The sequence below is a fragment of the Arachis stenosperma genome, chromosome 4 (genome assembly GCF_014773155.1).
Source record: "Arachis stenosperma cultivar V10309 chromosome 4, arast.V10309.gnm1.PFL2, whole genome shotgun sequence".
In the NCBI taxonomy this organism is placed as follows: domain Eukaryota; kingdom Viridiplantae; phylum Streptophyta; class Magnoliopsida; order Fabales; family Fabaceae; genus Arachis; species Arachis stenosperma.
Window position 1 is genome coordinate 13,223,833 of NC_080380.1, and position 16,619 is coordinate 13,240,451.

Here is a 16,619-nt window from a genome sequence, read left to right on the forward strand (position 1 = left end):
ACTGCTGCACAAGCTCTAAGTATTTCAATAAAAGCTGATCTTTAGTTTGAAAAACTTGATTAACCTGTTGCACTATTAATAGAGAATCGCAGTAAACCTTTAGGGAGGTAATGTGTAAATCAATTGCTAACCTGAGCCCCGCGAGGAGGGCTTCATACTCTGCTTGGTTATTACTGGCCTTGAAGGAGAATCGGAGGGAATGTTCGAGGATGACACCTTCAGGGCTTTCGAGCAATACCCCTGCACCTGACCCCTGTGGATTTGAAGCTCCATCTACAAACAGACTCCAGGCCGAGTTCTGCTCGTCCATATTTGGTTGGGTAAGTTCTGCGACAAAATCTGCTAGATATTGGGACTTGACGGATCCTCTTGGCTGGTATTGGATATCGAATTCAGAAAGTTCGATTGCCCATTTGATAAGTCTGCCCGCCAATTCCGGCTTTGAGAGGACGTGCCGAAGAGGTTGTTCGGTTCTGACGATGATAGTGTGTCCCTGGAAATATGGTCGGAGTCGTCTCGAGGAGAAGACTAAGGCTAACGCCAGCTTTTCCAATTTTGGGTAACGAAGCTCGGCACCCTGCAGTGATTTACTCACAAAATAGATCGGTTGCTGAACTTTCTGCATTTCTGTTACAAGGACAGAACTAATTGCTGTATCAGTAATAGACAAGTATACATATAATGGCTCATTAGGTTTTGGTTTTTGTAAAACTGGTGGTTTTGAAAGAAATTGTTTTAAACTTTGAAACGCTGATTCACAGTCTGCGGTCCATTCAAAATTTTTTGTTTTCTTTTTTAAACATTGGAAAAAGGTAAAAGATTTTGCTGCCAAACAGGGTAGAAATCTGGATAAGGCGGCGAGGCGTCCTGTTAGTCGCTGCACCTCCTTTACCGTTTTTGGGCTTTGCATATCAAGAATCGCCTGACATTTTTCAGGGTTTGCCTCAATTCCTCGGCTGGTAAGGATGAATCTGAGGAATTTTCCTCCGCGTACTCCGAACGCACACTTTTCGGGATTCAGTCTCATGTTATATCGTCGGATCTGCCCAAAGATCTCAGCTAAGTCCTGTATGTGAGAGTTGCCGACCATGGTCTTTGCCACCATGTCGTCCACATAGACTTCGATATTTCGACCTATTTGGTGCTCGAAGACTTTATTCATTAATCACTGATATGTTGCACCTGCATTCTTTAGACCAACAGGCATGACATTATAGCAGTAATTACCATATTCAGTTATAAAGGCAGTTTTTTCTTTGTCTGATGGATGCATGAGGATCTGGTTATAACCAGAGTATGCGTCCATAAAACTCAGCGAATCATAACCACAGGAATTGTCAACTAAAGTGTCAATACATGGTAAAGGATAAGCATCTTTGGGGCATGCCCTATTTAGGTCAGTAAAATCGACGCACATGCGCCACTTACCGTTACTCTTTTTTACCATAACAACATTGGCGAGCCATGTTGTGAACCTGATTTCTCTGATGAAATTTGCGGCAATGAGCTTTTTTACCTCGGCCAGGGACGCGAGGCGTTTTTCTGCCCCGAGGTTTCTTTTCTTTTGAGAGACTGGGCGAACTTCTGGATTAATTGCCAACCTGTGGGTGATAACAGATGGATCTATTCCGGGCATATCGGCAGATGTCCAGGCAAACAAGTCGGCATTTTGTCGTAAAAACGTTGTGAGTGATTCCTTCTCCTCTTTATTGATAGATGTCCCCATGAAGGTGTATTTGGCGGGGTCCTCGGTCAAGGTCACCTTTGCTAAATCTTCATTCGGCATGGGCCGATCTTCAAAGTCGGCTCTGGGGTCTATTTCCGTTAAACTCGGTTGGTCAGGTTGGATGGAGTTGATCTGAACCACGTTGTTCCTTTTGATCGGCTTCAGGCTTGTATTATAGCATTGCCGAGCTTCATGGAGGTCACCATGTATTGTTGCCACTAAATTATCCTGCACAGGGAACTTAACACACAGATGAACTGTAGACACAATTGCTGTAAATCTATTCAAAAATGGTCTACCTAATATTAGATTGTAAGGGCTAAAACAGTCGACAACAAGATATTGAATGTCTTGTGTCTTAAATAATGGTTGCTCACCGAGTGTGGTTTGTAACCACACGGAACCCAAAACAGGGACTCGTTCCCCGGAAAATCCGACCAAGTCTCCATGATATGGCTGCAAAATTTTGTTACTTAATTTCATCTTTTCGAAGGTTGTAAAGAATAGGACGTCTGCACTACTTCCGGGGTCGAGAAGCACTTTGCGGACTATTAGGTCCCCCAACTGGATAGAAATCACTACAGGATCGTCGTAATTAGCATCAGTATGATTAAAGTCGGTTGATCCGAAAGTCATCTCTGGCAGATCTTGGATCGGCTGGGGTACTTTAGGGGCATCTGTAACGGCCAACATGGCCCGATAAGTCCTCTTCCGCGCCGAGCTTGTATGTCCGCCTCCTGCATATCCTCCTGAAATACAGTTTATGATTCCTCTGGGTTGGGCTGGTGTTTTGTCTTTTTCCTTTGATGAGGGACTTGCTGTCACAAGGTCGGAAGCCGAGGTTGTATTCTTCTGCATGCGCCCGGCAATGAACTTGTCCAGATGTCCCTGTCTTGCGAGGCGTTCTAGGAGATCTTTAGCGATCACACATTCATCCGTTGTGTGACCATGCTTCTGATGAAAGGTGCAGTATTTGGATTTATCAACGGTCTTAGACTCCGGATAGGCGCCGGCCTTACGAGGAGGCTTGATCAACTTTGAGTTGAGTATTTCTTTAATAATGTCATCTCTCTTTGTGTTGAATTGGGTGTACGACTCATAACGGGGAACCGGCTTGAATGTTTTCTTACTGTCGCGGGGCTTATCATCGTCCTTGGTCGCGGTTGACTTTTCTGTTTTCCGGGCTTGCCGAAGTTCTTCGACGTCTATCTGTCCCTTGGCTTTTTCGCGGAATTCGGCCAAGGTTTTTGGTTTACTTACAGCTATCGTCTCCTGAAACTTGCCCGGACGGAGGCCGCTCTTGATTGCATGGAGATGGACTTCAGGATGAAGGTCGGGGATCCTCATTGCAACTTTTGTAAAACGAGTAATATAATCCTTGAGGCTCTCTTAGGGTCCTTGTTTGATCGTCGTCAGGTAGTCAGAATCGTGTTGGTATATTGCAGATGCTGCAAAGTGGTCTTCGAACTGCTTTGCCAGCTCTTGAAAACGCGATATTGAATCTGCAGGCAAAGAACAAAACCAGTCAAGTGCAGGACCGTCTAAAAAAGATGGAAAACAACGGCATAAAATAGGGTCAGATGCACCATTAACGATCATAATAGATCGGAATTTCTTGATATGCTGCTTTGGATCTCCCAATCCATCATAAGGGGTCAGAGTGTTCGGCAGGGTGAACTGTTGAGGCAGCTGAAAATTCATAATGTCGGCCGTGAATGGTCCGGCAGAATTGTCGCGCTCATCTTCCTCATCGCCTGGTTGGGATCTTTCTGTATGCTGAGCTTCTTCTTCTTCCTGCTGAGGCGTTTCTGAAACATGAGTCGGTATTGACCGACGTTCATGATTTTCCTCTCGATTGTGCAGATCATCATTGTGTTCCAGCCGATTAGCAACCAACTGCGCAATTTGTTCCTGCATTCTTCGGTTTTCCTCCGCCATTTGTTGGTTTGCTTGCTGAAGTTCGGTCACCATCCGAAGGAGTTCAGATGGGGTCGGGGGAGGGACGTCAGCCATGGTAGTGTTTCAAGGGTGTTTTGGGACCTTTGCAAATGGTTTTTCGAGTTGCCGGGCCCCACGGTGGGCGCCAAATGTTCTTACTTGGTAATTCCGAGGTATAGCTCGTCCTCTGGTAAGATCGGCAGACTCTTAGAGTGAACCGAGGTATACGTCGGCGACGAACGAACGGCGAGGGTGGGTACCTGCAAAGGCACTCCGACGCTCAAGTTAGTATTGTAGGGATGATAGTTCTTAATCTTGAAAAAGTTACGTACCTTCTTTTGGTCTTTTGTCTGCTTTATATTAGCAGGAGAAGTTTGGCCGTTATCCTTCAGATGTAACGTCTGGGAAGAGCATAAATGGTGAATCCGACGTTATTGCTTCAAGGTCATTCATGATGAAATCGTCGGTTATGATTGGGGCTGATGTGTAGCCGAGCTATAACGTGTAACTGATGTTTACTGGCCATATCAGTTATATATCTCAATCCAATCAAATATGGTTGCCGCCATCATAGTAAATTCATATACTAAACTCATCTAATATAGTCAATTAATTAAGACCAGCAGACTCATATATGGTGGTAGACTCCACTCTCATCCACCAAACTCCTCACACACCTAGTCCAACTACATCATGTTTAATTTTAATAATTAAATTTATATAAAAGTGATAACATCACTTATGAATATACAATAAGCTAAGTATCATTAATTATAATAACACACGAACATTTTTGCTTCGAAGAGATTTGAACATGGCATGGATATAATGGTACTAGTGAAGCACGTGATATGCCCAGCTACCCTTTTTCTTCTAAGTAGAAATAGGTATTTTAAACAAGTGCAAAAGGGCTTTACAATTTGATATAATACCACAAAAATAATTATTATAAGTGTTTGCTTCCTCCAGGGCTTTACAATTTTTATAAGTTTCTCCAATAAATCACTGAATAAGAGAGTGATGTAATAGAAATTTCCTAATAGAAACTTTCTCCCCGAACCTCCAAATTATTGGTCCAGAATAGCAGCGGGTTTATCCTTTCAAAGTCAGAGAACATCGTTTTCGAATAGTGCTGACCTGGGACATTATCACGAGTTTACTATCCTTTCTTTGAGAACATCATTTTTTAAGTTAACTAACTAAATAAATAATAATCGTTGTCACTATCACAACACTTTTGAGTTGAGCACGTTTTCTATATCCATTTAATTCCACATATGCCCTTACTCTCAAGCATATAAATATCCCCCCACCCCTGCCTAAGTCTTCATCAAATCAAAATACATTTGCTATTCCAAAGAGCATATCTGAGCTTTGCTATCCCAAAGATCTTAGCTAAGAAAACATGGTGGCTGTGAATGACATCCGCAAGGTTCAACAAAGGGCAGAAGGCCCAGCAACCGTGTTGGCGATTGGCACAGCAAATCCACCAAATTGTGTTGATCAGAGTACATATGCAGATTATTATTTCAGAGTAACTAATAGCGAACACATGACTGACCTAAAGAAAAAGTTCCAACGTATTTGTAAGTATTGTTATCAAATATTTTGATGTTGTTTAATTTATTATTTATCAACCTAAAATTCATCATTTTACTTTGATATTAATTATTGATACACAACAATTAACATATTATACCGTGTACCATAATATGATATATATCCAACTCATAGTAATAACAATAACTACTTAACAAGTTACTATTTCCCTATGTTCCTAAATATACACAAATTTATTTTGGTCATATATACTTTCTTGATGTTTCACATACTTATTTATGAGTACTGATGGATGTGAATTATATATCATTTTAGGTGAGAGGACAATGATCAAGAACAGACATATGTACTTAACAGAAGAGATATTAAAAGAGAACCCCAATATGTGCGCATACAAGGCACCGTCGTTGGATGCAAGGGAAGACATGATGATCAGAGAGGTACCAAGGGTTGGAAAAGAGGCAGCAACCAAGGCCATCAAGGAATGGGGTCAGCCAATGTCTAAGATCACACATTTGATCTTCTGTACCACCAGCGGCGTTGCATTGCCCGGCGTTGATTACGAACTCATCGTACTCTTAGGGCTCGACCCATGCGTCAAGAGGTACATGATGTACCACCAAGGTTGCTTCGCTGGCGGCACTGTCCTTCGCTTGGCTAAGGACTTGGCTGAAAACAACAAAGATGCTCGTGTGCTTATCGTTTGTTCTGAGAATACTGCAGTTACTTTCCGTGGTCCTAGTGAAACAGACATGGATAGTCTTGTAGGGCAAGCATTATTTGCGGATGGAGCTGCTGCGATTATCATTGGTTCTGATCCTGTTCCAGAGGTTGAGAAGCCTATCTTTGAGCTTGTTTCGACCGATCAAAAACTTGTCCCTGGCAGCCATGGAGCTATTGGTGGTCTCCTTCGTGAAGTTGGACTTACATTCTATCTTAACAAGAGTGTTCCTGATATTATTTCGCAGAACATCAACGAAGCACTCAGTAAAGCTTTTGATCCGTTGGGTATATCTGATTATAACTCAATATTTTGGATTGCACACCCTGGTGGACGTGCAATTCTAGACCAAGTTGAACAGAAAGTGAATTTGAAGCCAGAGAAAATGAAAGCCACTAGAGATGTGCTTAGCAATTACGGTAACATGTCAAGTGCATGTGTGTTCTTCATTATGGATTTGATGAGAAAGAAATCCCTTGAAAGAGGGCTTAAAACCACCGGAGAAGGACTTGATTGGGGTGTACTTTTTGGATTTGGTCCTGGTCTTACTATTGAAACTGTTGTTCTCCGCAGCGTGGCCATATGATACATATAATTATATGTCTCTGCATGTATACGACTATGTTATTTTTTAATAATTTTCTTTTTCTCTAAAATATGGCCCAGATTGACCCATATAGAATATTAGATGAATGAAAACTTAGATAAAAATGTCTAAAGTTAGATGAATGAAAACTTAGATAAAAATGTCTAAAGTTAATTCTTTATGTTTAAGAATTCAATACCAAAGTTTGTAACTAATATATATCAAATTCTTTTCGATTGAGCAACATGATAGATACCAATATTTGGATTGCATTATCATCTATAAATACAGCAATAAGCACCTTCATGAGATTCCATTAAAAAAAAAGTCAAAGTATATATTAGGTATGATAGTCCAAGGCTTGGGATTATTATGTTTCTAGTTTTTTATATTATCGTTTGTTTGAAGTATCTCGTGCAATGATATAATAATATAATGTTACTTTCTTGTGTAATTTTTAATATGTTACGTTATTATACAAGCTTGAATATAATAAAATTAATCTTATAGAAACTCATGTCATCTTGTGTTGTTGCAAATACGTAATAAAATTCAATTTGATATATACTATTGTGTATTGTTCTAGTTATAACTTGTGTTACACACATTAAAGTAGCATATATAGTAGTTTAAATATATATCTGGTTTTATACCTCTACATGCAGAATACGTTTAGAAAACAGCAGCATTTCTCGGAACTGCCGGTATCTACTCCTTTTGAAATGAAATTCACCAAACTAGTATTTTAAACTCTTTATAATCAAACTCAAATTTCGAATGTCTGGTACGATTAAACAACCCTAATTCTAAAAGAAAATTTTCATCTTTTTAAAATTAATGTATTACATGGTATATGTTAGCCTTTTTAAAACTAAATTTAGATTTTTTCTATTTTATAATACAAATTAAACAATTTTAATGAAGCAAATCACACTAAACTTTCATTTTCTATTAGATTAATGACAACTAAATCTGAAGAAAATATTTCTCAGCGATCTATCGATTAACTGCTTCAATTCATGAGAGAGATCCACGCACCCAAAAGATAATGTAATCTGAGAAAATTACTAAGAAACTAAAAAAAATAGTTTTTAAACTCGGGTTAACTTCAGTAAAGATTGATTGTTGCGTTAATAGTTGCACGTTATTTGTTGGAGATGATATTAAGCTGGTATCTAATGACTCACAAAAGCAAGCTGTAACTGATTATGATTGAATAATTTGTTGATAATTTCTTTGTAACTTTAGTTAGAATGATAGAAAAGTTTGTTTTGGTTAGAGGTTAAAGCTAGCAATAGTAATTACCTCATAACCATAGTTAATTTATTTACCATATTGAGTTAGGTTTTAGTAAGGTTAATTTTCTAATAGCTATAAATAGTGGATAACAATATGTACTCTAATGAACTCTATGGTTTTTTCTTTCAATTTTAAGTTTTGTATTTGTTCATATGACAAATTCACTTTCTCTGAGTCTTCTTCTTCCACTTCAATTTTATTTTCTTCAATAAAATTAGATCCAGATCACGATTTTATTATGGTGCGGTGAGCGTGGAGGATCGTGAAAGAGGTGAAGCTTTTGGATACCAATAGAGCATTGAATTAGCATCAACGGCCAACATTCCTTCTGACCTAATGTCAAGGGACGGCTCACATGAGAGCTTTCAGCTTCGAAATATAGCTCGCATTATAAGCCAACTATTGAGTTTGCAGCCACAATCAAGTACCAATTTACTTGCAGATCCAGCAAGTGTTTACTTCCTACACCTAACTTTGGGCAATTCAGTTCATAATTTCAACAATAATCCAAGCAGTGTTTCTAGAGAAAGAGGACGAGGAACTCGTGGAAGTAAAGGTGGAAGGAATTCAGCACCTAAGACATGTTCTTATTGTCACAAGGCAAGGTATGTTGTGGTTACCACAAACATGGATTTCCACCTCATTTACAGAGGCAGAAATGGCCATGAGAAACTAGCAATAGAGTTATGGTTAATCATATTGCTGTTGGAATTGAAGAGAGCAGCACCCACAATGTCAAGCAGGACAAGGAAGCTGATGGTCAATCCCAATTCAATCAGAGTTTGAGAGATGCACTGCTTACCTTTCTTCGGCAGGAGTGTGCACAGTTTTTTCAAGGAGCAAATGTGAAAGATGTCAGTCAATCAAATGCAGGGAGTGTATGTATACCTTTAGAGACTTATAAACTTTGCATGAGCTCTCATATTGCGCAATTTTTGTCAGTAAAAAGTTTTTTCTCAAATTCTTGGGTGCTTGATACAGGAGCTACTGATCATGTATCACACTCATTGCATTTTTTTACAAATTTTAGACATATTAGACCAATTCTAGTAAAATTACCAGATGGAACACACACAACTGCAACTATAAGTAGAACTGTGGTATTTTCAGCTACATTCTATCTCACGGATGTGCTGTACATACCAAGTTTTAACTTCAATCTTTTATCTATTTCCAAACTTACAGAAGGCCTGCATTGCAAATGTATTTTTACTGACAAATTTTGTGAGATACAAAATCAGACCTCTTTGAAGATGATTGACACAGCTAGAGCAAAGCATGGATTATACATGCTAGATTTTCCTGCATTAGAGTTAGCACATAAGGACAACATGAAAAATACAACATATAATAGGAGTACTAGGATTCTAGACATGCAAAGTTATAGTGACAAGATTTTACTTTCTTCTAATCTTAGGACAGCAAATTTGGTTACACAAACTTCAAATTTTTCTATTGAAAATTTATGGCATTTTAGATTGGGTCATGTACCCCAAAGCAAATTTAATATTATCAAACAAATATATCCTTGTGTGCAGTTTTCTGTATCTACTTGCTCTAAACCATGTGATTTTTGTCATTATGCCAAGCAGAAACGTTTTTTACCATATACCCTTAGTGAAACAACAAGTTTAAACAGTTTGATTTAATACATATCGATATCTGGGGCCCAATGTCACTTATTTCTCTACAAGGTTATAAATATTTTTTAACTGTAGTAGATGATAAAACCAGATTTGTATGGATTTATTTCATGAAATTAAAGTCAGAAGCCAGCAGTTTGGTCCAGAATTTTGTTGCCTATGTGAAAACACATTTTAATTCTCAAGTAAATATTATTCGAACTGACAATGGTCCTGAGTTTAAACTTGATGTTTTTTATAATTCACAAGGTATAGTGCATCAAACATCATGTGTTAAGACACCTCAACAAAATGGTATTGTTGAGCGGAAACACCAACATATTCTTAACATTGCAAGATAATTAATGTTTCAATCGTCCTTGCCAAAAACTTTTTGAAATTTTGATATTGGTTTAGCTGTTCATTTAATTAATAGACTTCCAACTCCGGTTTTAAAAAATAAAACCCCTTATGCTACCTTATTTGGTAAGGATGCAGACATTAGTCATCTTAAAGTGTTTGGATGCTTGGCTTTTGCTTCAATGTTAACTCATGGAAGGAAAAAAATTGATAAACGAGCAAGAAAGAGTATATTTCTTGGATACCCAGTTGGCACAAAAGGATATATTCTGTTTGATATTCACACTAGAGAACTATTTTTGTCTCGAAATGTGGATTTTTATGAACATTATTTTCCTTATAAATCTTTTCATGATGACATGCTCACAAAATCCATAAATGCCTCTTCTCTACCTATTGCTGATTCTAATTTTAATGGATTTGATCTTTTTACTTATGATTCCTTAAATGCATTTCATCCATCTCATGCAACTACTGATTCTTTTCATGAGCCTAGTAACCATATATCACTCACTGATTCACTTGTAGCTTCTACTAGTCCACCAAATAGTGCATCATCTAATTCTCATTCAAATGATAACATGCATAATCAGGATCTTAGACGATCAACTCGTACACATAAACCACCTTCTTATCTTCAAGATTATCATTGTATGTTACTTAGAACAGGAAGCTCTAGTAACCAATCATGTTCCAAGCGGTACGGTCTATCTCATATGGTAGATTATGGGAAGTTGTCCCCTATCCATAGAGCCTTTTCCTTAGCAATAACCACAACAGTTGAGCCAAAGACTTATGAACAAGCTGTGCAGCACGAATACTGGAGAAATGCAATTAGTGCGGAATTGCTCACTCTTGAGAAGAATAAGACTTGGTCTATTACTTCTTTGCCTATTGGAAAGCACATCATTGGATGCAAGTGGGTTTTTAAAGTGAAGTGTAATCCAGATGGTAGTGTTGAATGCCACAAAGCACATCTGGTGGCTCAAGATTTTCGTCAATGAGTTGGCTATGATTACTTTGATACATTCAGTCCAGTGGTAAAAATCACCACTTTACGACTGATTCTTACTCTTCCTGCTGTCCATGGCTGGAAACTTCACCAATTAAATGTTAATACAGCATTCTTGCATGGTGAGTTGCAAGAAGAGGTTTATATGAAACCTCTCCAAGGTCTCGATGTTCCAAATGGTGCTGTTTGTAAGTTGAATTGTTCTTTATATGGCTTGAAACAGGCAAGCCGTCAATGGAATTTAAGATTAAGTGGTTTTCTTCACCAACATGGTTTTATCAAGTCTCCTCATGATCATTCTCTGTTCATCAAGCACACTAAGCTTGGCTTGGCTATTATTATTGTTTATGTTGATGATCTTGTTTTGTCTGGAGATAATCTATTTGAAATTGAAGCTATTAAAAGGGCTCTTGATGCTGAATTTAGTATTAAGGACTTAGGCTGGTTGAAATACTTTCTTGGAATGGAAGTTGCTTGTAGTTCCAAAGGCATTGCTTTGTGTAACACCCTACCATACAGAGTCTTATGCTTAAGTCATAATTCAGAGATGGCAAGGTATTACGACCTCTAAAATAAAAATTTAGTACGTATAGTAGTATGAATGATTGATTATAACTAGGAGCCTTTGTAGAAAAAGGGGTAAATAAAAACCGCAACTCAAAAGCGCAACACTCCGATCGATAACGTAACGAACAAGGATAAACCAACGCGAGATAATATATATACAAAGGAGTGTCAAAAACAGGAATATCAAGACTCAGAATCCGGCTGCGAAGATAACCGGTCCGAGCATAACAATATATACATATGATAAAATAAGGAAAACCCCAAAGGAAACCCAAAGGGACACAAATACGGAAACCTATTCTCCAAAATCTCCCATAAGAGGAGTCATCACAGTTTGTATTATTTAATGGAGATAAAAGTATCTAAGCAAAATAAATAAACCAAAACATAGCCCCGAGAACAAAGGATCTTTGCAAGAATAGAAGCCTCTAGCATGCCTCAGCGGGAAACATCACGTCCTGCATCTGAAAAACCACAAAATTCGCATGGGTGAGAACCAGAGGTCTCCAGCATGGTAACAGCTTCCACATATATAATACATAATAATAGAGGAAAGCCAAAGGCAATCCTAAAGCTTCCTCCAGATAATGTCAAAGCTTATAAACAAGCTAAACCATATAAGGGCATCTGACTAAAGATTCTTCAGTCTAACTAATACTTCCCTTTCCAATTCCTTCAAACCTCCCAACCACCAACAGGAGTATAATGTAGCAAACACAGTTATATCAAACAAGGAATATACAAATAGGAACAATTAAGGCATTTAGACAATTAGCAAGTAATATGCAGTCAAATAGGCAATCTCAAACAATTCATATAGTATGCATATGATGAATGCCTGTTCCTAGCGGCTGATGATATCATCTGTCGGTTATAGAGCCAACCCGACAAGTCCTGGTAGCTAACCATTGGACTGTCCCTCTGTCACACAACCCCAACTCGAGTTATACTCATCATAAACTTGATCATAATCATGATCTATATCCATCACCTTCACTGGTGAATATTTACGGGGGCGAGCTCATCCGGGTCTTTCACAGTGCCCGGCCACACTTATGACATAAGGTCAAAAGAGCTTCGAGTCTCAACCTGGAGCACGTGGTGGCTAGCCACTGCTTTTTCCCTGGGAAACTCTCATCTCCATTAGTGGAAGTGCAAATCACAATTATCAATAATTCAGCATAAACATGCATGAATTCTCATCCATGGATCAACATCCATATCAGCCATCCGGCTCACGGTTAAATCCATAACCAGCCAATATCCATAGCATACACAGCTATTCCGGCTCACGGTTCAATCCAGAACCAGCCAATATTCATAGCATACACAGCTATTCCGGCTCACGGTTCAATCCAGAACCAGCCAATTCAAAAACAAATACGGCCTTTCGGCCCATGGCATAAGAAGCACTTCCACCACCATCCTCCACATCTCACATAATCATCTTTGATCCTCATTGATCATTCATTTTTCCTTGCTTCACTCGCAAGTTACCACATTCACTAGCCTTTCTTCTCATAGCTAGACATATCATAATGATTTAAGATATAAATGGTGAGATCGGAGGCTTAGAAGTATGAGATTTGGCTTTTAAAACTCAAAAATCAACTTTGGGATGAAAACAGGGCCACGCGTACGCGCACTCCACGCGCACGTCTGGATGGCCTCAAAAACTCATCGACGCGCAAGCGTCATGCACGCTAACGCGTGGATTAAAAATTTGCCAATCGACGCGCACGCGTCAACCACGCGTACGCGTGGGTGTTCTCGTGCCCCAGGCACAACACTGGCACAGTTCTGGCATAACTCTCTGGAAAATGGCTGGGCATTGGGTGCAGCACAATCGGCGCGCCCGCGCACATCACGCACACGCGTGGATGGCATTTTCTGGAAGATCGGCGCGTACGCGCCAGGTACGCCTACGCGCAAGGGGTTATTCTGCTAAAAATTTTCTAAGTTAAAAGCTGCAGAATTCACAGATTCAAACCCCTGTCTTTCATTAGACATAACTTCCTCATTTTAAATCATTTTTCACCCGTTCTTCGAACGGCATGGACATCCCGGATCCAATTTCATTTCTAAATAGATTTGGCACAAAACAGTGATCCGTAGTCCAAGTTATGTCCCGTCAAAGTATGCCCAAAAACCATATTTTCATACAAAACCACAAGGTGCCATTTTCAAAACAAGCCATTTCCAACTCTTTTCAAAATCTATCAAAACATGCCAATTTCATCCCTTTTCTTTGAAACCAATCAAAATATATCAAATTCAACATCAAGCCTCCTCAACTCACACATTGACACTTTACCACAATTTACCAAAATCACTATCTCATCATTTTACCCCACTTCACCCAAGTGGCTCAAACTCAAACACATTGACATATCATATACTATTCCTCATGCCAATTCTCAACAACACCAATTCCAATAAATCATTATTGTACACAATCAACATCATACTCACCATCAACATGGTTCAACCCACAATTCAACCATAACCAATCATCAAGCATATATCACAACATGCATATTTCTCATACATCATACCACCAAGGCATCAATAATCATCATCACATATATGACCACATCATATATCTCAATCATTCAACAACATCAACAATTCAATACCTATCTTAGGGCCTCTAGCCTAAGTATTTCCTACCACATTACATATTAGATACGGAAAACCGAAACCATACCTTAGCCGATTTTCCCAAGCTCAACCGGAGCACTTCCAAACCACTTATCCACAAGCTCTCAAGGCCTCAACACCTCCAAGATCATATTTTTCACCACCAAATCCTTTCCAAGCTTTTCAAAATCACCAATTAAGCTCTAATATTCACGCATACACAACCTAAGCCACAATCATCATACCCATACACAACATCTCAAAACCCAAACATCATAAAACAACAAAGTTACACTAGGGTTGAGAATCTTACCACACCCAAGGTCCAAGGAGACAAGATTAACCTTCTCCTTCAAGAGAGTTGGGTTCTATAACATCAAAGAACCCAAAATCTCAACATTTCACCCATGAAACTCGAAAATAAGGGCTGAAATTTCGAACAGCAACACGTGGCTTACCTCAAGATTGATTGTATGGGTTTTGTAGAGCTCTCCGCGTTGAACGCGTGGCCGCAAATGGAGCAGCAATCGGAGCTCTAGATCAAAAGTTATGGTAGTTTGAAGATTAAGCAAAGGAGAGAACTTGAGAGAGTGTTCTTCCTCCCTTTCTCTCTAATTTCAGCTTGTGTGTGTAACAAATGAGGAGAGAGAGTGCTGAAAACTAGGGTTTTGGTCTAGTTATGTTGGGCCAAGGGCCCATTTTGGGTCCGGTTGGCCCGGTTTGGCCCGTTCGGTCCAATCTTGGTCCGAATTCCATAAAATTGGTACCCAAATTCTCGTCTCAATCCCCTCTATCACATTTAGCCATAAAAATCACATTTTAGGATTTCTAGAATAAATTCTCATTTATGGGTTAATTAGCCGTTAATTAACCGGGTTTTACATTCTACCCACCTAATTGGGAATTTTGCCCACAAAATTCAAATGCAATTACCTGAGAATAAATGCGGATAATCCGTTCGCATCTCCGACTCGAGTTCCCAAGTGTGTTCCTCAACACTGCCTCGACTCCATGCCGCTTTGACTAATGAAACCTCTTTTCCACGCAACCGTTTGATACTAGTATCATCAATTCTGACTGGAGCCACTGGAAGCGTCAAATCTTCCCTTAACTGAACCGACTCAGGTTCCAACACATGGCTAGCATCAGGAGTGTACTTCCGAAGCTGCGACACGTGAAACACGTCATGCAGGTTTGAAAGATGAGGTGGTAGAGCCATCCGATACGCCACCGGTCCAACCCTCTCCAGGATTTGAAATGGACCAATGTATCGAGGATTCAACTTCTTTGCTTTAATCGCCCTACCTACTCCCGTGGTCGGAGTAACCTTAAGGAAGACATGGTCTCCTTCCTCAAATTCTAAGGGCTTTCACCTCTGATCGGCGTAACTCTTTTGACGACTCTGCGCCGTAAGCATCCTATCTCGGATTTTCTTGACTTGTTCAGTAGTTCAGCTATCATTTCTGGCCCAACAAGCTTTTCTCTCCAGCTTCATACCAACAAAGCGGAGATTGACATTTCCTCCCATACAAGGCCTCATACGGAGCCATTCCAATGCTCGCATGATAACTATTATTGTATGCAAACTCCACTAATGGCATATACTGATCCCAACTCGCCGGTTGGTCCAAAACACAAGCTCTCAACATATCCTCTAGTGTTTGGATCGTCCTCTCAGATTGACCATCTGTTTGAGGATGGTAAGCCGTGCTCAAGCTTAATCGGGTTCCAAAAGCTTTCTAAAATGCACCCCAAAACCTTGAAGTGAAACGAGGATCTCTATCAGAGATTATAGTAGCAGGTACACCATGAAGTCTCACAATCTCCTTTATGTATAACCGTGCTAGCTCCTCAAGGGTGTACGTCATACGAATGGGCAAAAAGTGAGCTGACTTCGTCAGTCGGTCCACAATCACCCAAATAGCATCAAAACCATACCTAGTCCTTGGCAATCCTGACACAAAGTCCATTGCAATACTTTCCCACTTCCATTGTGGAATCTCTAAAGGTTGCAACATTCCGGAAGGTCTTTGATGTTCAATCTTTACCTTTTGACAAGTTAAGCACTTTGAAACATATTTCGCCACATCATTCTTCATACCCGGCCACCAAAACATCGCCTTTAAATCATGGTACATCTTAGTACTTCCCGGGTGAATGGAGAATCCGCTTTTGTGTGCCTCCTTTAAAATATCTTGCCTCAAAATGCCAACATCCGGTACAATGATCCTACCCTTGAATCTCCATAACCCATCCTTTCCTTCCGACACTCTCCACTGTTTTCCTTGCTCAATGGCCGGTAACACTTTCCATAACGCTTCATCATTTTGATGAGCCTTTAGGAGTTCGGACTTAAAGTCACTTGAGATTTCTAATCGGCTCAAACACAAGGTTCCGGATACTTCTCGAGTACCAATTTTCAGACTCTCGAATCCCTTGAGCAACTTCTCTTCTTGAAGCATCATCCAAGCCGCATATAACGACTTCCGACTTAACGCATTCGCCACTACGTTCGCCTTTCCCGGATGGTAATGCAACTCAAAGTCGTAGTCCTTCAACAGTTCCATCCACCTTCTCTGTCTCATATT

At 39.6% G+C, this 16,619-nt stretch overlaps 1 protein-coding gene across 1 annotated transcript; it reads left to right on the forward strand.

The window, feature by feature from the left end:
- The first annotated feature begins 5,008 nt into the window (after positions 1–5,008).
- LOC130973545 (stilbene synthase 3-like) lies at positions 5,009–6,801 on the forward strand. Its single transcript, XM_057898128.1, has 2 exons — positions 5,009–5,250; positions 5,540–6,801. The coding sequence occupies exons 1-2, from the start codon at positions 5,070–5,072 to the stop codon at positions 6,529–6,531; spliced, it is 1,173 nt and encodes a 390-aa protein (XP_057754111.1). The 5' UTR covers positions 5,009–5,069; the 3' UTR covers positions 6,532–6,801.
- Positions 6,802–16,619: the final 9,818 nt, after the last annotated feature.